Raw genomic sequence first — 25,109 nt, 5'->3', positions numbered from 1 at the left:
CTTTTTAAAGGGTTACTAAGAAATAATGTAATAACTACATTAATTTCTTGAGTAGTATGAGTACTTTGGTACATATAATGTAGTCCTACAAGAACGTCAATGCTATGCGCTTCGCCGTTGTTGCCCTTATAATTTATCTTCGGAAAAAGCAGTGGCTCAGAGAAAAAAATTCCCAGTGTGACCCCTGTTGTCACTTTCATGAATGAAGTATTGTACACTTCTAACAAATTGCAATATAACACAGTGCTTAGACAAATAACATATTTTTATGCCCCCGGCATCTACTGATGCGGGAGGCATAAAGTGATCGTCCTGTCCATCCATCCGTCCGTACAAGGTTGACCAAATGGGACCGTTTCGTCTAGCATCAATACCCCTTACTAGAATGACTTGATACTTGTGCAAATGTAACCTGTGACCATTCCTCATCTTCAGACATCACCTGACCTCAGTTTGACCTTGACCTTGACCTCATTTTGGACTTAGGCTGCTTTATATGGGCCATCTCTTGGTTAACCAAATGGGACCGTTTCATCTAGCATCAATACCGCTTACAAGAATGAATTGATACTAATACAGATGTAACCTGTGACCATTCCTCATTTTCAAACATCACCTGACCTCAGTTTGACTGTGACCTTGATCTCATTTTGGACTTAGGCTGCTTTATATGGGCCATCTCTTGGTTAACCAAATGGGACCGTTTCGTCTAGCATTAATACCGCTCACAAGAATGAATTGATACTAATACAGATGTAACCTGTGACCATTCCTCATCTTCAAACATCACCTGACCTCAGTTTGACCTTGACCTCGTTTTGGACTTAGGTTGTTTCTGTCGACAAGGATGCCACTGGGGACATCAAGCGTTTATTGAACGCAGCTCCTTGTTGTTCACTACATTTCCTTTTTGTTTAATCGTATTCATTTTGCATATATTTTCGTTTTTCGGCAAGATGTTTCTCTTTTTATGCCCCCGGCATCTACTGATGCGGGAGGCATACAGTGATTGCCCCGTCCATTCGTTCGTCTGTCCATACAAGGTTAACCAAATGGGACTGTTTCGTCTAGCAATAATACCGCTCACAAGAATGAATTGATACTAATACAGATGTAACCTGTGACCATTCCTCATCTTCAAACATCACCTGACCTCAGTTTGACCTTGACCTTGATTTCATTTTGACTTAGGCTGCTTTATATGGGCCATCTCTTGGTTAACCAAATGGGACCGTTTCGTCTAGCATTAATACCGCTCACAAGAATGAATTGATACTAATACAGATGTAACCTGTGACCATTCCTCATCTTCAAACATCACCTGACCTCAGTTTGACCTTGACCTCGTTTTGGACTTAGGTTGTTTCTATCGACAAGGATGCCACTCGGGACATCAAGCGTTTATTGAACCCAGCTCGTTGTTGTACACTACATTTCCTTTTTGTTTAATCGTATTCATTTTGCATATATTTTCGTTTTTCGGCAAGATGTTTCTCTTTTTATGCCCCCGGCATCTACTGATGCGGGAGGCATATAGTGATTGCCCCGTCCATTCGTTCGTCCGTCCGTACAAGGTTAACCAAATGGGACCGTTTAGTCTAGCATCAATACCCCTTACTAGAATGACTTGATACTAATGCAGATGTAACCTGTGACCATTCCTCATCTTCAGACATCACCTGACCTCAGTTTGACCTTGAACTTGAAAGTGCTGGCAAAAGATAAAATGATTAATAGCACTGATTTTTGTTATGTCAATTGTTTCTTTGTACTATTGATTTTATAGGTTATTTTTGAAGACACCATCCATGTCGAGCTCCTTGCTCACCATACAGATTGCTTCAAACTTTTAGTCGAACATCCTTCATATTAAGATGGTCTGTTTTAAAAACTGCTATTTAGAGGATGGCGCAGTATGTGAGGGCATTGGTGTCCTGTGGACACAATTTTAGTTAATTTTATCATGATCATCATTGTCATCATCCTCATCTTTCATTCATTCATTCATTCATTCATTCATTCATCATTATTTGTCTCATTCGTTTGTTTATCACCATCGTCATTATTCCTTGTCATTATTTATTTAGCATTGTTTTTAATTCATGTTATCTTTTAACAAGAATCATACAGCATCATTTTTCATCATTATCATCATCATCAAATGAATACTTTTCAGTCAAATCGTCATAATTTAACATCACTACAGTTATACACCATCATCATCCTGTTACTTTAAAGCATAAATGGGATAAATGATCAGTATTTTTAAACATGGGTGGGAGGGCAGGGCATGTATACAAGTGAAACAGTGTTGTACCTTGAATGATCAGAAATCTTGCACAAAGGCTTTATACGTATGACCGATTATACACATTGATATGCTTAACCCTTAGTCTGCTAAATTTCTATAATGGACTGGTCCATCATTCAATTTGGGCAATACCATTTATTATTCGAAGGGGTGTTTACTGAAAATTTACTGACTGAATAGCGAACAGTGCAGACCATGATCAGACTGCACGGATGTGCAGGCTGATCTTGGTCTGCACTGGTCGTAAAGGCAGAATTACTGCCGCCAGCAGGCAAAGGGTTAATACTCTTCAGAAGTACAGCTGAACTGTGCGGAGTGACTGAAAAACATAAATGTACATCGATAATAATACACATTTCTTCAGAACAAGTTATATGTATAGATTTATTTAACATATAACACAAACCATGTTTTCTAGTATTGGTTTCAAATTCCTCAAGATGTCACATTTATTTCCTGGTGTGTTAACTTGATTGACTTTCATTCAGTCTAGACTTTCGCAAATTAAACCTTTTACATTGTAGCATATATATTATATCATTGTTTGTTGTCAACTTGCTGTAATATTACAAATACTGACAAATAGCCCTCTCTGTCTATTGTCTACATGTATGTGTGAAATTATTGTACCAGCTGGCCATTTAAACACATAATACTTGATAACACATGCAGATAAGCTTGTTTTCTCTTGTCATCAACTTACTTTTGTTGTTGCTATTGCAGTTGTGACAGATACAGTATTTTATTGGTGCACAGGTTCCTTCATGCCTCAAAGGATCTTCTGCATTTGTCTAAGGGTATTGGGGATAAGCACAACATTGGTAGAATATTCAGACATTTGATTAAGGCCGTCAATTGTCAACTGCTCCTAAGCCCCCAGTCCATATCAACATTATCCAAACTTCTGTAGTGCGTGCAAAGGCATTTAAAAAAATGAAGATTCATAGCTTATTTGCACAAGTCTGAAGGCCCAGTAGTCTGACAGGCAACATTTTGAACTAGTAATGTGTTGTCATCTATATATATTATATAGGGTATTCTTCAGTTTTAGTTTTGGATTAGGTTTATGGTTAAGGATGATTCATTCTTTAATTTTGTAGACCCTGAGACCGAAGGCCTTCATAGGATTACTGGGCTTTCAGACTGTTTGGCTCCGACAGTTGGGTTCTAACCAAATTGTCCGGATTGGTCTTAATTTATGCTTTTTAATTGACTCATATTGCATAATAGGCTAAGGCAAGAAAAATTGCAAATTGATATGAAAATGATGTCAATAAGTAGACTTATAGGAAAACTATGATCTCCTGCAGGTGAAATATATCTAGGTAATAATCAAGGATGTAACCCTCCATCTGTCACAAGTTCATTAGTGCACAGAATATTATATTGACCACTTAATAACTGTCAACTTGCCACCTGAATTAACTGGTAGTTGGACAGAAGTTTGACATTATTTTATCATGTAGGTTTTCATATTAAAATTTATAGCATATGATTATGTCAATTTAATTATTAAATGCATTGAAAAGGTCATTCCTACCATAGATGAAATACGAACTCAAGAAACAGCTGACACCTATTAGACTTTCAAAGCCTGCATGAAACATAATAATTTTTGAATATTTCATACTGCCTGAATTGTTTCGCCTTTTGCATACACAACAGTTTCCTTATCATTTAGACTTTATATTAAATGTTGAAAATTTAGGTTGCATTTGTGAAAATAAGGAATTGGAAAAGCATTCCAGTATTAATGTGTCTCAGTAATTTTAAACTCATACCCCCTCGATTGATTAAAACTTTATTTATTTAAAAAAAAAAAAAGACCTCTAATAACTTTGTTATAAATCGCTACCAAAAACCAGCAAGTTTTTGCAAGGGATGAATTGCAAGTAATCTAACTGCCAAGTGAAATTTCATTATTATATTGGCTGCAATATATTCATTTTACAGTATAAGACAGTATAAGACAGTACAAAAAATATGCACAAATGTCTTTGTTAAATGTGAAAACAAGCCTTTTACAAGATAAATTAATTAAATTACAAATTTTCAGAACAAGATAAAGACTGGAACATATCCTGGTTCACCCACAAGTTGGTTGTTTGTGACTGTACTCATACTGTCGCTAAGGATTGCAGATGTAGACCCTTCTTTTGGTTTGATAGGCTGGTTTCAAGCTCATATACCTGGGTAAGTAATTTTTGTACAAGTGCGTATTTTTGTTTGTTAAAATAAATATTGATTTTGTCATTACAAATTTCCGTTCTGTATAATTATGCCCCCCTTTGAAGAAGCCTTGAAGGTGGAGTATATTGTTTTGCAGATGTTTGTCTGTCTGTCTGTCTGTCCATAGACCAATTTGTTTCCGGATGATAACTCAAGAATGCTTGGGCCTAGGATCATGAAAGTTGATAGGGAGGTTGGTCATGACCAGCAGATGACCCCTATTGATTTTGAGTAGGTCAAAGGTCAAGGTCACAGTGACCTGGGTTTCTGGATTATAACTCAAAAAGGCTTGTTATTGCTTATTAACACCACAGGGGCATTGCATTTTTGCAAAAGGGGGCATTTATTAAGGCTGTCTAAAACTCTTGTTCTTTAAAAAATTTATTAGTAAATTTGTACTATAAATCCTTTTTTGGGTTGTATGAATTTTAAAACAAAAAACCCCACTCCCAAAGCACTGTATTTACTTAATGATTTAAAATTTAATAAAGAATTTGGAAAAAAAAAAAAAAGCATGGGAAAAAAAACCGGGGAGGAGGCCCCTGTTTTTAAAAAGGGTAAAAAGTATATATGAGATAATACCAATGGGTTTTTAAGCCCAAATTTTTTCAACAGCGGGTTTGTTTTTGTTATTTTTGCGTTTTGGGTTTAAAATTGCCGTTTTTTTTAACAGTTTTTCGTTATATAACAGCGGGCGTGCCCAAACCCAAGTTTCCTGGTTTCTGTACCAGAAAAAAACCCTGTTCCCGCAAGACCTGCCAACTTCCCCACATAAAATCGGGGGTTGAGGATGTATATTTCAGAAAAATTTGTCTTTTATCAAATCTAAACGGAGAACTTACGCCCCCCCCGGGGGAAATGGGAAACTCAAAACCCCCTTCGATTGTAGATTGTGCTCCCCCTTTTGGTTTTAAGCGGGGGGGGGCTTGACAGCAGTTTGAAGGAAATTTGATTAAAATTATCATCCATTTTCCCTTTGCTTTACCCTTTTTTAAACCTTTCATTTTGCAAAATAATTTCTAGGCAGCATGCAAACAATATCTTTCCAGTCCCAGTTGTTGGAGTCAAAAAATCCCTTAAAAAATTTCACGCAAGGTCATATCTCTTTAATCATTGGATTTTTTTTGGTTTAAAAAGCTTCAAGAAAAGGCTTCCCCCAGTTTTTTAACCTACTTACAAAACCCAAAATTTAAAAAAATTTTTTGGGTTTGTTTGTTATTAAATTAAATGGCTATTTTATGATTTTGGGTTTTAAAGTTTTGCATGAATTTAATTTTGAAGCTTTTTGCAAAAGCTAAAAAAGAAAAATTTTTAAAAAACCTTTAAATACTTTTTCGGTTTGGATTGATCTTTTCAAAACTTGCCCCTGTAGATTTTTTGCATTGTCCTCCCTTTTTTTTTTTGGGGCCCCCGGCTTTCTACTGTTGCGGGGCTTATAGTGTTGTCATGCCCCGCCCCGAGAGGTTAACCAAAGGGGCCCGGGTTTGTCTACATAAAAACCCTTTTTACTAGAATCCTTGAAAAAAAATTTGCGGATGAAACCCTGTGCCCATTCCTAAATTTCGACTTCATCTGCCCTCAAGTTTGACATTGCCCTCTTTTTGGACTTAGGTTGTTTTTTGGGGGGGAAAACTTTTGGGTTTAAACCAAAGGGGGCCCGTTTCGTCAAACCAAAAACCGTTTCCCAAAAAAAGGGATGATACTAATACAGATGAAACCCTTTGTGACCATTCCTCATCTTCAAAAAACACCTGACCTAAATTTTTTGCCCTTTGCCCTCTTTTTGGATTTGGGGTTTCTTTTATCGACAAGGATGCCAAGGGGGTAAATCAAGGTTTATTTGAAGAAGCCCCTTTTTTTTTTAAAATTTTAGTTTTTTTTTCAAACCTTTGTTTGGGGGGCTTAAGAGCAAAAAAAAAACCCACACAAAAACATCAAACTTTTTCCCTCCGAATGAACCACGGGAAAGGTTTTCTTTCCCAAACTTGGTTTTTAGCTTTCTTGTAGGTCCTTTTTTAATTTTTGGGTTCAAAGGGTTTTTTCAAGGCAACGATTTATTAAAAAGGAAAAATTTGGGACAGTGTCCCTAAATTTAGAGATTTTTTATGTCTCCGAAAATTAAAGGGAGACTTTTTAAATTTTAGTGCTCCCCGGTTTTTACTTATTTTCTTTTTTTAAAATTAAAAAAAAGCTCCAAACACAACAAAAAAGTCTGTAGGGGGTTGGTAAAATGATACATTTTACATTTTTAAAATATAAAAACAAAACTAAAACCCTTTTAACATTAGAGAAAATTTACATTGTAAAAAAAGCCAAAATTGGGAAAAAGTCATTTTTTCTTGGCCAAGGGGGGACTGTTTCTTATGGCTGTTTTAAATCTTAAGTTTGATGGGGCGATAAACTGCACCGCTTCTGAAAAGTCGCTGGCACCCCCCCCACAGCTTGGTCCTCAAAGGGGGATTCTTTTTGGGCTGAAATTTTTCGGCAGCTTCTTCTGTTTTTTTAGTTTTTTACTTCAGTGGGTTGACATATAATCAGTTAAAAATGATCTAAAGTGAACCTCAGTTGAAAGAATGTATTGACTCAAGTACAAGCTTCCTAGATTGATGGTTACTGAAATGAATGTTAAATTGCATTTTTGTTTTCTTTTCCCTGTAATAAAACCTCCCTTTTTTTGAATTTTTTAAAAAGGTTTTTAGAGAAAATTAAAACAATTTTAAAAAAACCCCAAAATTTTAATTTTTTCAAATATTTTTTTTTTTAACTAAGTACAGAATTTTAGAGCATTTTTGGTCTATATGGGGTTGTCCATGTTTTCTACACTACTATTTCTCGGGAATTTTTTTGGTTTTTGAAATTAAGTTGAAGCTACTGCCCGATGTACCAAAGGGTTTGGGTGTATGAAAAAACGGGAAAGGTTTTCCCTAAAAGACCCCAAAATTTGGTTTGGTTTTGTGCCCGTTTTAACACCTTTTTCCCAATGTTCATGTTTTATGGTTAAAAAAGTACTTAAAAGGGGAGGGAAGGAAAAGGAATATTTGAATTTTTGAATAATTTGTTTTAAGGGCAGAATTTTCGAAAACTTTTTTTTATTCGTTTTTTGGAAAAAATAAAAAATAAAAAGAAATAAAAAAAAAAAAAAGCAAGAACCCGTTTGTTCGGTTTTATTTTTAATTTACCAAAAAATTTGCTTTTATAGTAAATAACGGGGTGGAAAAAAGGGTTCGTCGCTGTCGAAAAGTGTCACTTTGTAAAATTTTGCGGGCCCATATTGTAATCGCTATGGTGATGAAATCGTATTCCTGAAATAAAATAATTCGTAATTAATTTCCTTTAGAAAATTTTTTTAGTCCCCCAAATTTATGAAAAACCGTTTTCAAATCGCCTTTTTTTCCCGTAGGTTTCGAACCGCATATAAATTTTAAAAAAAAAATCACCAGAAAGCACTTGGGAAATAATTACCAGATTTCAGTTTAAAAGATTCAAGATGTATTTCAGTAAAGAAAAATGCCGAAAAGTGTTGTAAACAAGTCAATGTGATAATATTATTTTTATGTAAAAGGGATTCCTCTTGATAATAAATGCATTCGAGGGAAAAAATGTAGAATCTATTCAAATTTTCAGACAGAGGGTAAAGTTCATAAGATTCATAAGATTTTGAGTTGTTTTTGTTGACCCTTTGATGACCGAATATTCGAAAAATCGTTTCGGAAGGCTGACCGAATAATCGAATACCAAAATTGCTTTTCGTTTCCATCCCTACAAAATGGGTAATCAAGCAGCACTTCCAGGCTAGTCAGATAATGGTGGAAAGCAAAAAATCCTCAAGTTTTAGCTCACCTGTCACATAGTGACAGGATGAGCTTTTGTGATCGCCCTTCATCCGTCCACAATTTCTTTTAATACGATAGAGACCACATTTTGCAATCAGTTTTAACCAAACTTGCACACAACTTGTATTGGCATAATATCTCGGGTTTCCCTTTTGTAACTGCCAGATCCCTCATGTGTTCCAGGTTAAGGGCCCCCTTTAAAAGGGCCCAAAATTTGCTATTTTGGCTTGTGAACATGATAGAGACCACATTTTGCAATCATTTTAATCAACTTGCACACAACTGTTTTGCATAATATCTCAGTTTCCTTTCGAAAACTGTCTAGATCCCATCATGTGTTCCAGAGTTATGGCCCCTTAAAGGATCAGAATTTGCTATTTTTGGCTTGTGAACACGATTGAGATCACATTTTGCAATCAACTTTAATCAAACTTGCACACAACTTGTATTGTCATAATATCTCGGTTCCTTTGAAAACTGGCCAGATCCCATCATGGGTTCTAAAGTTATGGCCCCTTAAGGGGCCAAAATTTGCTATTTTTGGCTTGTGAACACGATAGAGACCACATTTTGCAATCAACTTTAATCAAACTTGCACACAACTTGTATTGTCATAATATCTCGGTTCCTTTTGAAAACTGGCCAGATCCCATCATGGGTTCTAAAGTTATGGCCTCTTAAGGGGCCAAAATTTGCTATTTTTGGCTTGTGAACACGATAGAGACCACATTTTGCAATCAACTTTGATTAAACTTGCACACAACTTGTATTGTCATTATATCTTGGTTTCTTTTGAACACTGGCCAGATCCCATCATGGGTTCCAGAGTTATGGCCCCTCAAAGGATCAGAATTTGCTATTTTGGTTTTTGCAGCCATTTAGAGACTTCATTTGTGGTTTGATTTGATACAAACTTCCAAAATATCTTCAACAACAATAAATCTTAATAGATCCAATCATAGGTTCCGGAGTTATGGCCCCTGATTGACCCCTGAAAGAGTCAAAATTTGTTAATTTTTACATTGTGAAGACGATAGAAGTGTCATTAACTCGACTATTCAAAGAATAGTAGAGCTATTGGATAGGGGTGTAACGATACATCGAAATATCGATGCATTGCGATACTGAGTGTCCCAATAGTATGCATCGATAGAAAAATCATGATCCAATAACAATCGCTGATAGTTCATTCAGCAATCGATAGTTTTGAAATTTTAGTAAATACAGAAATAATTTATAATTTATAAACCAAGAAACCTCTGAGCCAGCTTTCATTTGCGCCTCGGAAAATGTTTACGTCTCCATTATAATAATTACCCTCACGCAATTAAACTACCATAAAGGACTGGGAAGTATAGGAGATAATTAATAAATTTAGTTTCTTAGAAACTTTTATTAAATATATTTAGATAACCTGTTAATCTTAAATGAGAAAATATACTATGGACATGGAGAAAGTAGGCTACTTGTATGATACAGCATACTGTTCTGTAGGGCCCTTCATTTAGTGCTTGTACACCTTAGTCCGATCCGTCAATTTTCGTCTTTTTCGATGCTTTGGGTTTTTAAACATGTTGACTTTCGAAACAAAAGGGCCGATTCGTTCGGGTATATATTGCATAGGTTTTATTTTTTACTTATTGTTTTCAAAGAAAGGGAAGGCAAGAAATAGAAAAAATTTTTAAAAATATTTAATTTTAGATTTTTTCTGTCCATTTCAGTTATAAAAACCCATTTCAGTGTGTTAACAGAAATTTATAAACAGTGCCGCGTCTTACACTGTGTAACAATGCCATTGGTAGATTTACTGTATAAAATAGGGTGGCCGATAACTATTGAAAATAGTATCGCAATATAACCTGCAATAGAATAGTATTGCAATAGTTTTTCAGCAATATCAATAGTATTGCAATAGTCAAAATTGGCCTCAATAGTCACCCCTACTATTGGACTCGCCCGTGCGTCGGCGTCAGCATCCCGATTTTTTGTTTTTTGTATGTAAGCTGGTATCTCAGTAACCATTTGTGGGAATGGATTGAAACTTCACACACTTATTCACTGTGATAAACTGACTTACATTGCACAGGTTCCATAACTCTATTTTGCTTTTTTACAAAATTATGCCCCTTTTTTGACTTAGGAATTTTTGGTTAAGGTTTTGTATGTAAGCTGGTATCTCCGTACTCACTAATGGGAATGGATTGAAGCTTCACACACTTGTTCACTGTCATGATCATACATGCACTGTGCAGGTCCCATAACTCTACTTTGCATTTTTTCAAAATTATGCCCCTTTTCCCACTTAGCAGTTTTTGGTTAAGTTTTTGTATGTAAGCTGATATCTCAGTATCCACTTAATGGGAATGGATTGAAACTTCACACACTTGTTCACTGTCATGTCAAATTTATTTTTGGATTGGTCAATTTCCCTTAGAGTTATTGCCCTTGATTTAATGAAAAATGCCCAAAATTCCATCTGCAGCCATTCTCAGTAACTTCAGGTAAATTTCATAAAACTTGAAAAAAACAGCACCAACATACTGTGATATGCCCTCAAGTTTTTTTTGGGTTGGGCAATTTCCCTTAGAGTTATTGCCCTTGATTTAATGAAAAATCCATGTCTGAGCCATTTCTCATAATAAGCTGGTAAATTCATGAAAATTGAAAATAAAAGAACCAACAACTTTGATGATGCCTGTCATTTTTTTCAATTGGTGAATTTTCCTTTTGAGTTATTGCCCTGTAATGTTTAAAAATCTACAGATTTGTACATAACAAACCAACCAATTGGAGAATTTCATAAACTTCTTTCATTCTTTTCCATGAACATTTATTATAAACGTGAATTTTGTACCCACACCTTGTCAACCACCTACCTTTGGTCACCCCCCCCCCCCCCCCCCCCCAAAAAAAAAATAATAATAATTCCTGATTATTATTTCTTTTCAAACGTTCCATGAAAATTTATCAGCAAAGTTGTACCATTACCCCACCTCACTCTCCCCTCAGTCTTGGCCACCACCCCGATCATGCATCCCCATTCCCCACCCATTTTTTTTAGCTCACCTGTCACATAGTGACAAGGTAGTGACAGGTGAGCTTTTGTGATCACCCTTCGTCTGTCGTCCGTCGTCAGTCCGTCTGTGCGTCCGTCAACAATTTCTTGTCTGCACAATAGTGGTTTCATTTAGAATTTATTTTAACCAAACTTTTACACAACTTTATCACCATAAGACTCGGTTCCTTTCTTGAACTGCCAGATCCCATTATGGGGGCCAGAGTAAATGGCCCCTGAAAGGCCCAAAATTAGCTATTTTGACCTTGTATTTCACAGTAGCAGCTTTATTTATGATTTGATTTTACCAAACTGGCACACAACTTGTAATCACCGTAAATCTTGTTTTCCCTTTTTTGAACTGGCCAGATTCCATCATACTTACAAGTTTTGCCCCTGAAAGGGCCAAAATTACTATTTTGACCTTGTCTGCACAATAGCACTTCATTTATGAATTTTATTTTAACCAAACTTGCACACAACTTGTACACCACAAGATCTTGGTTCCTTTTTTGAACTGGCCAGATTCCATCATGGGTTCCAGAGTTATGGCCCCTTAAAGGTCCAGAATTGGCTATTTTGACTTTTGCAGCCATATAGAGACTTCATTTATGGTTTTATTTGACACAAACTTCCAGAATATCTTCAGCAACAATAAATCTTGGATTCCATGACAAATCAAATCCAATCATAGGTTCCAGAGTTATTTTATATCTGATTACCTCCCCTGATTGTAATCAAAATGGATTTATATCAGTAAGTACTTATAGGACTTATTTGAAATTTCATTATTGTCATTAGTTGGACTGAGCCAATGAGGGTAGATAACTATGGACTGACTTTATGTCAAATTACCTCCCTTTATTTCAAATTAAAATTGGTATATCTCCGTAACAAATGAAGATACTGATCTGAAATTTCATTTATGTCAACAGATTTATTTGGCAGATCCTTCTTTTGTTCACTTACAATTTTTTTTTAATTACTTCCCTTTAACGTTACTATAAATAGCTTTTTTTTAGTAACTGTTTTATTATTGGCCGTAGGGAAAAACCGAGACCACTTTTCTGTGGTACAACATGGATGGTACCTCCAATTTTTAGGTGTATTTTGACATATCTGTACCTTGTAAGAATTTTTTTTTCTTTTTGGTAAAATTTCTTCCCTTTGTTGTTCCTGTCCTTAGGACTTAGATATTTTTTCTGAGGACCTTCTTGTCCTCAAGTGCAATGATAACAGGTGAGCGATATAGGGCCATCATGGCCCTCTTGTTTCAAGAATTATTGCCCCTTTTGGACTTAGAAAATCAGATTTCTTGGTTAAGTTTTATGTTTAGGTCAGCTTTTCTCATAAACTATCAAAGCTTTTTCTTTAAAACTTGCAATTCTTGTTCAGCATCATAAGCTGACCATGTACAGCAAGAAACATAACACTGTCCTGCTTTTTGCAAGAATTATGGCCCCTTTTGGATATCAGAATTATTGGTTAAGTTTTATGTTTAGGTCAGCTTTTCTCTATTCAAGCTATTGCTTTGAAACTTGCAACAGTTGTTCACCATCATAAGCTGACTCTGTACATCAAGAGACATAACTCCATCCTGCTTTTTGCAAGAATTATGGTCCTTTTTGGACTTAGAAAATCATGGGTAGGACAATTTTTCTATTATACAAAAAAAAAATCAGATGAGCGTCAGCACCCACAAGGCGGTGCTCTTGTTTAAAATGGGCCTGGCTCTGTGTTACAGCTCTTAGAAGATTGTTAATTTTATATAGAACATAAGGCGTAAAAAAAAAAAATTGTTTGTTTCCGGTATCCCGACCTACCCTAAATTTTTGGCCCGACCCTAAATGTTTTTATGGCTTTGGAGAATATTTTTTTCAAGTTTTTAGCAAAAAGATGCAAAACTGCACTTTTTATGCTTTAAACATAGCCAGTGATGTTAAAAATCAACTTACTGATGCTGTAAAGGCATAACCCCCTTATTTGTAATCATTTTTTGACAAAAAAATAATTTCCGAAAAGTCTCCCTTAATAAAAAAAATTTCCAAAAAAAAAAAATAATTCCGACCTACCTACCCTAAATTTTTTTAGCATGTTACCGGAAACAAAGAATTTTTTTTTTAGGCCTAATAGCAAATATATTTACTACTGTATAGTCATATGCAGCAGAAACATATTTATCAGGGACAATGGTTTGGTATATATCAGCATTTCGTGATTGACTGACTATAACAAATACTTTTTGAAGAAACTTTCGGAGAATTTAAGGAACTTGTTATTACAGGTCAGAGGCCATGTAAGTCATAGACTGATCAAACCCATATAGACCCATAAATGATGTTGTTGTTCATGTATATCTATATGTTTCACATGTTTTTATATCGTTTTACAGGGTTTGATTCGCTTGTTTGGAGGTAGAAAGCCAATGTTAAACAGTTACCAATCTTCACTTCCAAAACTCTGTCTTCCATCAGTAGACGATACAATCAGAAGAGTAAGTATTGACGTTGTTGCTGCATCGTTGTGAAAAAAAAAATTACTGTCTTCAAAGGTTCATTGTTTCCCTTACACGGGTGACTATTTGCTTATTTGCTTCATGAATTTTACCTATGGAAACTTCCTTGTCAAAAATTGCAGAAAATAATTTCAAGCAAGTGTTTCTTCTTTGGTAATTTACCAGGAATGTTCTAATTACTTATATTTTATCAGAAAATTTGGCCACCAGAGTAAAATATTAAAGATATTCAAACAGCATCATCCCCTAAATGGTTATTTCACAGACATGTTTCTTGGATTACTGCCTACAAAGTATTCTGATTTGTCTAAAACATAGCCACCAGAGCTAAGAATAGAAAAATCTTTAAACACATTTCCTCCTAAAACCAACCAGGTCTGATTTTTGAGTCGACTAAAGGCTGAAAGCCTTTTGACGAGTCCTTGCTGTTCAGCGATTCTCTAAATGGACCGAATAACACGTGAAGGGATGTAGTTCCATTAGATTTCTCAAATTTCAAACAGTTCACTGCATGAATGAAGTTAAGTTGTGTCAATTCCCTTTGCTATGACCAATATACGATGTAATCTGTCATATTTATGACTTGTAATTGTGCAATACTCGAATGTAACTCATTAAGCATAAATGTGCATTTTTAGAATTGCGCAGGCTTACAAAGCTTGCGTAACATCCAGCGAAAGACAAAAAATAGTTCCACAGGGCTCCAGATAAGATGCGTATTAGCGTAAATTACGTATAGAAATAATGCAAATACGCATGTCTAATAATTTCTAAGCGTATAAAAACGTATATGAAATTACAGAAACGCACACAATGCTTTTTTAAAAACAAAATCTGAATCGTCTGGATGCGTTAGGTAACATAGCCGATCAGCCTTAACTCTCCCACATTGAATGTATACACGCATCGTATGATTTCTATAAACTTTGCGTGGGTTGAATTTTGCAGTCAGTAAACGGATAAATTATCGGAAGAAGAAGCTCTTACTGGTTTGTTTAGTTACTACTGATATTAAAAATGATTTTAATTCTTATTTTTGGAGAAATAAACAAATCGGCGAAACATTAAATTGTATTTTCTTGTAGTTTTTGAAATCGAAAGTAGATCGTCTATGTTTGGCTGCTTTCACGAAACGAAACAACTTTTTTATGAAAAGATTTAAATAAGAGGTAATTTAACCGTAAACTTCAATGTCAGATACTGCCAATTGCTGCTAAATGTCTCCGTATCATCACAATTTGTAAAATATATTGTTGAAACTGGAGAAAAGTGTAATCGTATCCGGATATATTATTTTGGGTAAATATCGAGCTGTGTTATGAAATCTTAAGAAAAAAACTAAAAACAAACTGAAACTGGTAGACTATACTGTCAGTACATCAATCATTAGCCGACTCAGGCCCTTCAGGCCTTTGATTAAGTATTATCACAGCAATATTTCTTGGGAGGCACCTCTTGTGAAGTTGTTGTCACCTTTTCAAATTGACAACATTTCAAGATAGCAGTTAAGAAAGAACTGTTCACTTGGACTGCTAGTTTGATTTTCACTAGCCCCATGTGGTTCTGGGATGATCTGTGTATGAAAAAAATTGGAACCACTGCCTTACCCTTGCATGATCGTAAGAGGCAACTAATAGGGTCTTAACACTTGGTTTTGCAGTAACTCTTTGATTTCAGCAGGTATGCAAATTTTGATTCCATACCTCATGTTTTTATTTCGATGTAAATGAGGTGTGGAACCAAAATTTGTAGTCCTGTTTGGCGCCATATAACCTATACTGTGTTGGTGCGCCGTAAAACCCAAATAAATAAATTAAATAAAAAAATTATTTTCACTAATATTTGATTCAAGCAAGTCTTTTTTTTTTTTGAAAATATAGAAACTGTCTGACTTGTCAGATTGTTCCCATAAGTGCAAAGCAGATAAATTTTAGAACAAAGACTTCTTTTGTGCATTACTGAATGTTGTTAGGATTTACTGATGACTTTATTCTCTACATTTAAGTATCTGTTGAGTATCAAACCAATATTAGATGAGGAAAAGTATGACAGATTATCTGCCCTTGCTGAGGAGTTCAGGAAAGGACTTGGAAAGAAACTGAATCGATATCTCATATTGAAGTCATGGTGGTCAACTAATTATGTAAGTACACATACAGACAAAATACATAAATAGATATGTTGTTGCTGATTCAAGCAAACTGTTTTGCTTGCTTTTATAGGAGGCTGAAGGAGTTCATTACTGGTTAGTTGTACTGAAAATAGGATGGGGGTGGGGCAGGGGGCTTAAGTTGGATAACTATTCGTTGATTTTAGCACTTGATATGCACATTTTGTGTCAGGAACATTGATTTTTATACGCCCGTTTGAAAAACGGGACGTATTATGGGAACGCCCCTGGCGGGCGGATGGGCGGTTGGGCGGGCGGGCGGCGTCCAGAGACCTTGTCCGGAGCATATCTTCTACATGCATGGAGGGATTTTGATGAAACTTGGCACAGTTGTTCACCATCATGAGACGGAGTGTCATGCGCAAGAACCAGGTCCCTAGGTCTAAGGTCAAGGTCACACTTAGAGGTCAAAGGTCAAATTCAAGAATGACTTTGTCCGGAGCATATCTTCTTCATGTATGGAGGGATTTTGATGAAAGTTGGCACAATTGTTCATCATCATGAGACGGAGTGTCATGCGCAAAAACCAGGTCCCTAGGTCTAAGGTCAAGGTCACACTTAGAGGTCAAAGGATACAAGAATGAAAAATTTAAGAATGACTTTGTCCGGAGCATATCTTCTTCATGCATGGAATGATTTTGATGTAGCTTGGCACAGTTGTTCACCATAATGAGAGGGAGTGTCATGCGCAAGAACCAGGTTCCTAGGTCTAAGGTCAAGGTCACACTTAGAGGTCAAAGGATACAAGAATGAAAACTTTGTCCGGAGCATATCTTCTTCATGCATGAAAGGACTTTGATGTAGCTTGGCAAAATTGTTCACCATCATGAGACAATGTGTCATGCGCAAGAACCAGGTCCCTAGGGGTAAGGTCAAGGTCACACTTAGAGGTCAAAGGATACAAGAATGAAAACCTTGTCCGGAGCATTTCTTCTTCATGCATTGAGGGATTTTGATACAACTTGGCACAAATGTTCACAAGCATGAGACGGAGTGTCATGCGCAAGAACCAGGTCCCTCGGTCTAAGGTCAAGGTCACACTTAAAGGTCAAAGGTCAGATACAAGAATGACTTTGTCCGGAGCATTTCTTCTTCATGCATGGAGGGATTTTGATGTAACTTGGCACAATTGTACACCATCATGAGACGGAGTGTCATGCACTGGTCCCTTCTTTTGAATTACTTCCCTTTGCTGTTACTATAAATAGCTTATATTGTAACTTTTTCATTACAAGTCGTAGGGAAAAATCGAGACCACTTTTCTGTAGTACAACATGCATGTTACATCCAATTCTGAGGTGTATTTTGAGCTATCTCTACCTGGTAAGGATTTTTGTGTGGACTTGTAATTTTTTTTTTTTCGATTTTTTTTTTTTTTTTTTTTTTTTTTTTTTCTCTTTAAAGATTAACTTCCCTTAGTTGTTACTATAAATAACTTACATTGTAACTTTTTTATAATTGACCGTAGGGAAAAACCAAGACCACTTTTCTGTGGTACAACATTGATGTTACTTTCAAATTTTGGGTGTATTTTAAGGTATCTCTACCTGGTAAGGATTTTTTTTGTGGACTTAGAAAAATAAAAGAATTACAATAATTTCTAAAAAAAAACAACATTGTAAACAACTAGAAAATTAAAATTCCATTTGCAAATACAGGTGCTAGTGTAAACAAATTTGCTGTGACGGGCGTATATTGTGACATTCTGCACCCTTGTTAGCCAGTGCTTTAGCAACCGGCTATAGCTCTAAATCAACTACCAAGTTTCAACCTCACTTCATTTGAGTTTTCATTCTATTTCTATGTAACCGCATCACACAAATATTCTGAATGTGTAAAAAAAATAGTCCCATATTTATTTTTAGCTCACCTGTCACATAGTGACAAGGTGAGCTTTTGTGATCACCCTTCGTCCGTCGTCAGTCCGTCCGTGCGTGCGTCAACAATTTCGTGTCTGCATGATAGTGGTTTCGTTTATGATTTTATTTTAACCAAACTTGCACACAACTTGTATCACCATAAGATCTTGGTTCCTTTCTTGAACTGTCCAGATCCCATTATGGGTTCCAGAGTTATGGCCCCTGAAAGGGCCAAAATCAGCTATTTTGACCTTGTCTGCACAATAGCAGCTTTATTTTTGATTTGATTTTTACTAAACTGGCACACAACTTGTATCACCATAAGATCTTGGTTCCTTTCTTGAACTGGCCAGATTCCATTATGGGTTCCAGAGTTATGGCCCCTGAAAGGGCCAGAATTAGCTATTTATGTCTCCCCCAGGAGACATATTGTTTTTGCCCTGTCCGTCCGTCCATCCGTCCGTCCGTAAGTCACACTTCATTTCCGAGCAATAACTGGAGAACCATTTGACCTAGAACCTTCAAACTTCATAGGATTGTAGGGCTGCTGGAGTAGACGACCCCTATTGTTTTTGGGGTCACTCAGTCAAAGGTCAAGGTCACAGGGGCCTGAACATTGAAAACCATTTCTGATCAATAACTAAAGAACCACTTGACCCAGAATGTTGAAACTTCATAGGATGATTGGCCATGAAGAGTAGATGACCCCTATTGATTTTGGGGTCACTTCGTCAAAGGTCAAGGTCACAGGGGCCTGAACATTGAAAACCATTTCCAACCAATAACTAGAGAACCACTTGACCCAGAATGTTGAAACTTCATAGGATGATTGTACATGCAAAGTAGATGACCCCTATCGATTTTGGGGTCACTCCATTAAAGGTCAAGGTCACAGGGGCCTGAACATTGAAAACCATTTCCAGTCAGTAACTTGAGAACCACTTGACCCAGAATGTTGAAACTTAATAGGATGATTGGTCATGCAGAGTAGATGACCCCTAACAATTTTAGGGTCACTCTGTGAAAGGTCAAGGTCACAGGGGCCTGAACATTGAAAACCATTTCCGGTCAGTAACTTGAGAACCACTTGACCCAGAATGTTGAAACTTAATAGGATGATTGGTCATGCAGAGTAGATGACCCCTAACAATTTTAGGGTCACTCTGTGAAAGGTCAAGGTCACAGGGGCCTGAACATGGAAAACCATTTCCGGTCAGTAACTTGAGAACCACTTGACTCAGAATGATGAAACTTAATAGGATGATTGGTCATGCAGAGTAGATGACCCCTAATGATTTTAGGGTCACTCTGTTAAAGGTCAAGGCCACAGGGGCCTGAACATGGAAAACCATTTCCAATCAGTAACTTGAGAACATCTCGACCCAGAATGAAGAAACTTCATAGAATGATTGTTCATGCAGAGTAAATGACCCCTATTGTTTTTGGGGTCACTCCGTTAAAGGTCAAGGTCACAGAGGCCTGAACGTTGATAACCAGTTCTGATCAATAACTAGAGAACCACTTGACTCAGAGTGATGAAACTTCATAGGATGATTGGTCATGCAGAGTAGATGACCCCTAATGATTTTAGGGTCACTCTGTTAAAGGTCAAGGCCACAGGGGCCTGAACATGGAAAACCATTTCCAATCAATAACTTGAGAACCACTTGACCCAGAATGTTGAAACTTCATAGGATGATTGAACATGCAGAGTAGATGACCCCTATTGATTTTGGGGTCAGTCTATTAAAGGTCAAGGTCACAGGGACCTGTTCATGTAAAATCATTTTTTGGAAATAACTTGAGAACCACTTGACCTACAATGTTGAAACTTAATAGGATGATTGGACATGCAGAGTAGATGACCCCTATTTATTTTGAGGTCACTTGATCAAAGGTCAAGGTCACAGGAGCCTGAACAGTGACTTGAGAACCACTAGGCCAAGAGTGTTGAAATTTAGCGGGATGACTGGACATACCAAGTAGATGATCCCTATTGCAGTCAACCATCAGTGTCTCTTTGACTTTCGCTCCTGACCCCTATTGACTTCTTGCCTATAGGACTTTGCATTGGGGGAGACATGCGCTTTTTTACAAAAGCATTATCTACTTTGACCTTGTCTGCACAATAGCAGCTTCATTTATGATTTTATTTTAACCAAACTTGCACACAACTTAAGATCTATAAGATCTTGGTTCCTTTCTTGAACTGGCTAGATTCCTTTATGGGTTCCAGAGTTATGACCCCTGAAAGGGACAGAATTAGCTATTTTGACCTTGTCTGCACAATAGCAGCTTCATTTATGATTTGAATTTAATCAAACTTGCACAAAACTTGTGTTGCCATAAGATCTCAGTTCCTTTGTCCAACTGGCCAGATCCCTTAATGGGTTCCATAGTTATGGCCCCTGAAAGGGCCAAATTTAGCTATTTTGACCTTGTCTGCACAATAGCAACTTCATTTATGATTTGATTTTAACCAAACTTGCACACAACTTTTATCACCACAAGATCTTGGTTCCTTTCTTGAACTGGCCAGATTCCATCATGGGTTCCAAAGTTATGGCCCCTTAAAGGTCCAAAATTGGCTATTTTGGCTTTTGCAGCCATATAGAGACTTCATTTATGGTTTTATTTGATACAAAATTCCAAAATATCTTCAACAACAATAAATCTTGGATTCCATGACAAATCAGATCCAATCGTAGGTTCCAGAGTTATTTTATATCTGATTACCTCCACTGATTGTAGTTAAAATGGATTTATATCAGTAAGTACTTATAGAATTTATTTGAAATTTCATTATTGTCATTGGTTGGACTGAGCCAATCAGGGTAGATAACTATGGACTGACTTTATGTCAAATTACCTCCCTTTATTTCAAATTAAAATGGGTATATCTCCGTAACTAATGAAGATACTGATCTGAAATTTCATTTATGTCAACAGATTTATTTGGCAGATCCTTCTTTTGTTCACTTACAATAATTTTCTTTTTAATTACTTCCCCTTTACGTTACTATAAATAGCTTATTTTTAGTAACTTTTTATGCCCCTGAAGGGAGGCATATAGTTTTTGAACCGTCTGTCGGTCTGTCAATCTGTCGGTCTGTCAGTCTGTCTGCAATTTTCGTGTCCGGTCCATATCTTTGTCATCGATGGATGGATTTTCAAATAACCTGGCATGAATGTGTACCACAGTAAGACGACGTGTCGCGCGCAAGACCCAGGTCCGTAGCTCAAAGGTCAAGGTCACACTTAGACGTTAAAGGTCATTTTTCATGATAGTGCATTCGTGTTCGGTCCATATCTTTGTCATCCAATGATGGATTTTCAAATAACTTGGCATGAATGTGTACCACAGTAAGACAACATGTCGCACGCAAGACGCAGGTCCGTAGCTCAAAGGTCAAGGTCACAGTTAGACGTTAAAGGTCAGTTTTCATGATAGTGCATTCGTGTCCGGTCCATATCTTTGTCATCCATGGATGGATTTTCAAATAACTTGGCATGAATGTGTACCACAGTAAGACGACGTGTCGTGCGCAAGACCCAGGTCCGTAGCTCAAAGGTCAAGGTCAGACTTAGATGTTAAAGGTCATATTTCATGATAGTGCATTGATGGGCGTGTCCGGTCCATATCTTTGTCATTCATGCATGGATTTTAAAATTATTGGGCATGAATGTGTACCACAGTAAGACTATGTGTCGCGCGCAAGACCCAGGTCCATAGGTCAAAGGTCCTAAACTCTAACATCAGCCATAACTATTCATTCAAAGTGCCATCGGGGGCATGTGTCATCCTATGGAGACAGCTCTTGTTTATTATTGGCCGTAGGGAAAAACCAAGACCACTTTTCTGTGGTACAACATGGATGGTACCTACAATTTTTAGGTGTATTTTGACATATCTGTACCTTGTAAGAATTTTTTTTTCTGTTTGGTTAAATTTCTTTCCTTTGTGTCCTGTCCTTTGGACTTAGATATTTTTTCTGAGGACCTTCTTGTCCTCAAGTGCAATGATAACAGGTGAGCGATATAGGGCCATCATGGCCCTCTTGTTTGTAATCTTGGTATTGTGCGAGTGTGTGAGCAACTGAGAACTACTGTTACAAACAACAAAAACCAAGCAGCAACAGATTCTAGAATAATTATGAACTTTAAATTCACATTCGAAATATTCTGAATCACTGCTCTAGGGTTAGGGTTGAAATTGACCCCACCCTGAGGCAAACTTAGTTTTAAGGAGTTGTATAGGGAAAACCATTAAAAATCTTCTTGTCTTGAACCACAATGCACAGAGCATAAATATTTGGCATGTAGCATTGTCTAGTGGACCTCTACAAACATTCCAACATTGTTCAAATCATGCACAATGAAATGATTCTTCAGGTGTATTGGTTGAAATATCACTCAATAAGCACTGGCTATCAGTCCTTTCAGGGCTTTGATTTCTTATTTTTTAGGATGATTTTAAAAAAAGAAGCAAACATTTTATGTGGAAACATCTGTTTTACTGTTCAACATAAATGTGGCAATGGTTTGCTTGATGAGATTGTAATGCAAGAAAATAGGCATTGAAATTGGTCTCTATTTCAGGTGACAGATTGGTGGGAGGAGTATGTTTATTTACGTGGTAGATCACCTCTAATGGTCAACAGTAACTATTATGGTGTGGTAAGTTTCTTTACCTGATAACCAGTTGTTCTTCATTCCTGAATATATTTTGGATTTAAAGCTTGTAAATTTATTGGATGATAGGTCATTTCATTTTGTCTCGACTATTGCTAAGAATTCTCTGTCAGATCCAGTTCCAAATGTATTCATTCAAAATTTTCAGTCTGCATTAAGCATACCATTCATTTTAAAAGAAACAGAAATATGCATTGCTGTTGACTGTCTAAAATTGTATCAGTTGTGATCAGGGCTTCGGAAATTTGCCGGTTTGTTGGTTTTGAACCGATTTTTGACTTTTCAGACCGATTCGTGAAGTGAAAAAACGAAAAAAATCGGTCCCGTAAAAATGGAGAAAAGTATAAATTTCGGTCTGATATCTCAATATACGATCACCTGCCAAGTAGGAAATTGTTGGTCGCACCTTCAGATAATCAATAAACGTGTCAATCGGTCTGATTGTCACTTTGATAATCGGTCCGTAATTAGCGCGTGACGCAATCAGTGCTCACGCGGCACATCCTTTAATGTTTGCAGACAGCCGACTGCGGTGTATTAAACATTTTTGACTTGTTTCCTAACGTTTCTGACTGGATCCAAATCATTTCGACGGGGATCCACTTCTTTTATTTAGAATCCGACAGATGGTTTATTTCAAAAGGCTATGTTTGATCACGGTAACAAACAAATGGTCGCTGCATTTAATCAAAGAGCTATAATTGTACATTATAGGTCTTTGATTTAATAAGACATATCCCGGAAAACCGATAAAAATAATTTTCATAATTACTTGATTTGAAAAAAATTACATGATTCATTTGTTGGGGCTCCAGTTGAAACAAATGCAGAAAATCGTCTTTGCAACGCGACTGTACAAAAAAGAAAAAAATGGACGGGCAACCACGAATGATAAAGAAAACAGGAGTGGCACTGTTTATCAAATCGGTCTTTTAAAAAACGTTTCAAAATAAAATTTTGTTTACATCAGAAGAGAACATAAAACTTTATAAAATGTAGTTGCTTATTGAAGTACAACGTACGTGAAATGAAATATCCGTGGCCAACCCGCGTGACGTTTTGGTACTATACATGCGGGAAATTCGATCTCAGCGTTCAAATAACGTACACATTCGGTCCGCGGCAGAGTATTCTGAGGCTGTTTAGCAGAGAATATGTGGCGTGTAACTCACTTTGAAGCATTGTATTTTATAGAATTCTGTCAAAGAATGAGGAAACATCACAAAGTATCTGCCGTGTATACGGTATCGAAGTCACGTGCGTTGGCTTTTAGACTAGTTACGCACACGGTGTCAATGCGTCGTATTATCTCCGGAAAAACATCGAAATTTAAACAAAGTAACGATCACACATAACACTGAATAACTGTCTTCATTGTATGGTAACGCGCGGTGACTGGTAACTCAGTTTTAATGCATGACATGCTTATTTCTTTACCCTATCACGTTTTACAAAATATGTAATATTGGGAATGCGGTGGGTGGGGTAGCGCCGATGTCAGGATTTTCGTTTCGGACCGCTTGAGTTATCAAAATTTCCGGAGCCCTGGTTGTGATATATATTTTAGAAATTTAAGTTTTCATGTTGACTTAGTCTTTAACATTTTGTCACTGTTCTTTGCAAACCTTGCCAACACAGAAGAATTTCGAAGAACACCAGCAATATAAGCATTCTTGAAAATAATCTGTCATTATTACTGTTTTTACTGCAGAATAAATCAGTAGTGAGGTGTCTTTTTATAGAGCTGTCTGTGAAAATTATTTATGTGTGCCTTTAAAAGTTGATTTTGTAAGCTGTCAATGAAAACTGATACAAATGAATCATTGGTCTGTGGTGTTTTTTTTTTGTGCAACAGGATGCTATTTTGATGCACCCTACCAAAGTTCCTGCAGCAAGAGCAGCCAATGTTACATATGTGATGCTGCAATACAGGAGAGAGCTGGATAGAGAGGAACTCAACCCAGTAAGTTCTCACATACTGATACATGACGAGCCTTTGTGGCCAAGTTGTAAAGGTCACTGACTTTGATCACTTGCCTTTCACTGGTATTGGTTATAATCTTGCTTAGGATATAGCATTCTTCATGTGATTTGATGTTTCTATTCTGTTGCCTTTCCATGCCTATAACTATGTCTGGAGGGGCATAGGGGTCTTCCCCCACCATCAGATGCTGGAGAATCGTGTTTGTGTGAGTCTAAACACAAGAAAAACAAACATGAATGAAAGATATGTCTTTCCTAGTTTGTATTATTAAAGGTAGCTCTGCACGTTCGGATCAAAAATTTTCTACCATGTAGAATTTGATTAAATCCTGATTTTTCAAAACTTCAGGATACACTAATTAAGTCTTAGAAAATTCGGCAAATAAAAAACATAGTGTCGTGTGCTCAGTTTTTTTGCTAGACTGATTTGAAAAAATTTAACAAGTTTTCATAATGGGAGTC

General features: G+C 36.6%; 1 protein-coding gene across 1 annotated transcript in view; it reads left to right on the top strand.

Moving 5' to 3' along the window:
* Nucleotides 1-25,109, top strand: part of LOC123552128 (carnitine O-palmitoyltransferase 1, liver isoform-like) — a 97,768-nt gene that overhangs the window by 24,328 nt on the left and 48,331 nt on the right. The window contains exons 3-9 of the mRNA XM_053542273.1: nucleotides 4,368-4,504; nucleotides 7,304-7,308; nucleotides 13,585-13,625; nucleotides 13,821-13,922; nucleotides 15,949-16,086; nucleotides 22,572-22,649; nucleotides 24,520-24,627. Coding sequence (XP_053398248.1) covers nucleotides 4,368-4,504; nucleotides 7,304-7,308; nucleotides 13,585-13,625; nucleotides 13,821-13,922; nucleotides 15,949-16,086; nucleotides 22,572-22,649; nucleotides 24,520-24,627 — 609 coding nt within the window. The remainder of the gene's footprint in view (nucleotides 1-4,367; nucleotides 4,505-7,303; nucleotides 7,309-13,584; nucleotides 13,626-13,820; nucleotides 13,923-15,948; nucleotides 16,087-22,571; nucleotides 22,650-24,519; nucleotides 24,628-25,109) is intronic.

This window comes from Mercenaria mercenaria, chromosome 4 (assembly GCF_021730395.1).
Source record: "Mercenaria mercenaria strain notata chromosome 4, MADL_Memer_1, whole genome shotgun sequence".
Classification (NCBI taxonomy): Eukaryota; Metazoa; Mollusca; class Bivalvia; order Venerida; family Veneridae; genus Mercenaria; species Mercenaria mercenaria.
Note: the sequence above shows the minus strand (reverse complement) of the source record. Positions and strands in the feature narration are given on the sequence as shown.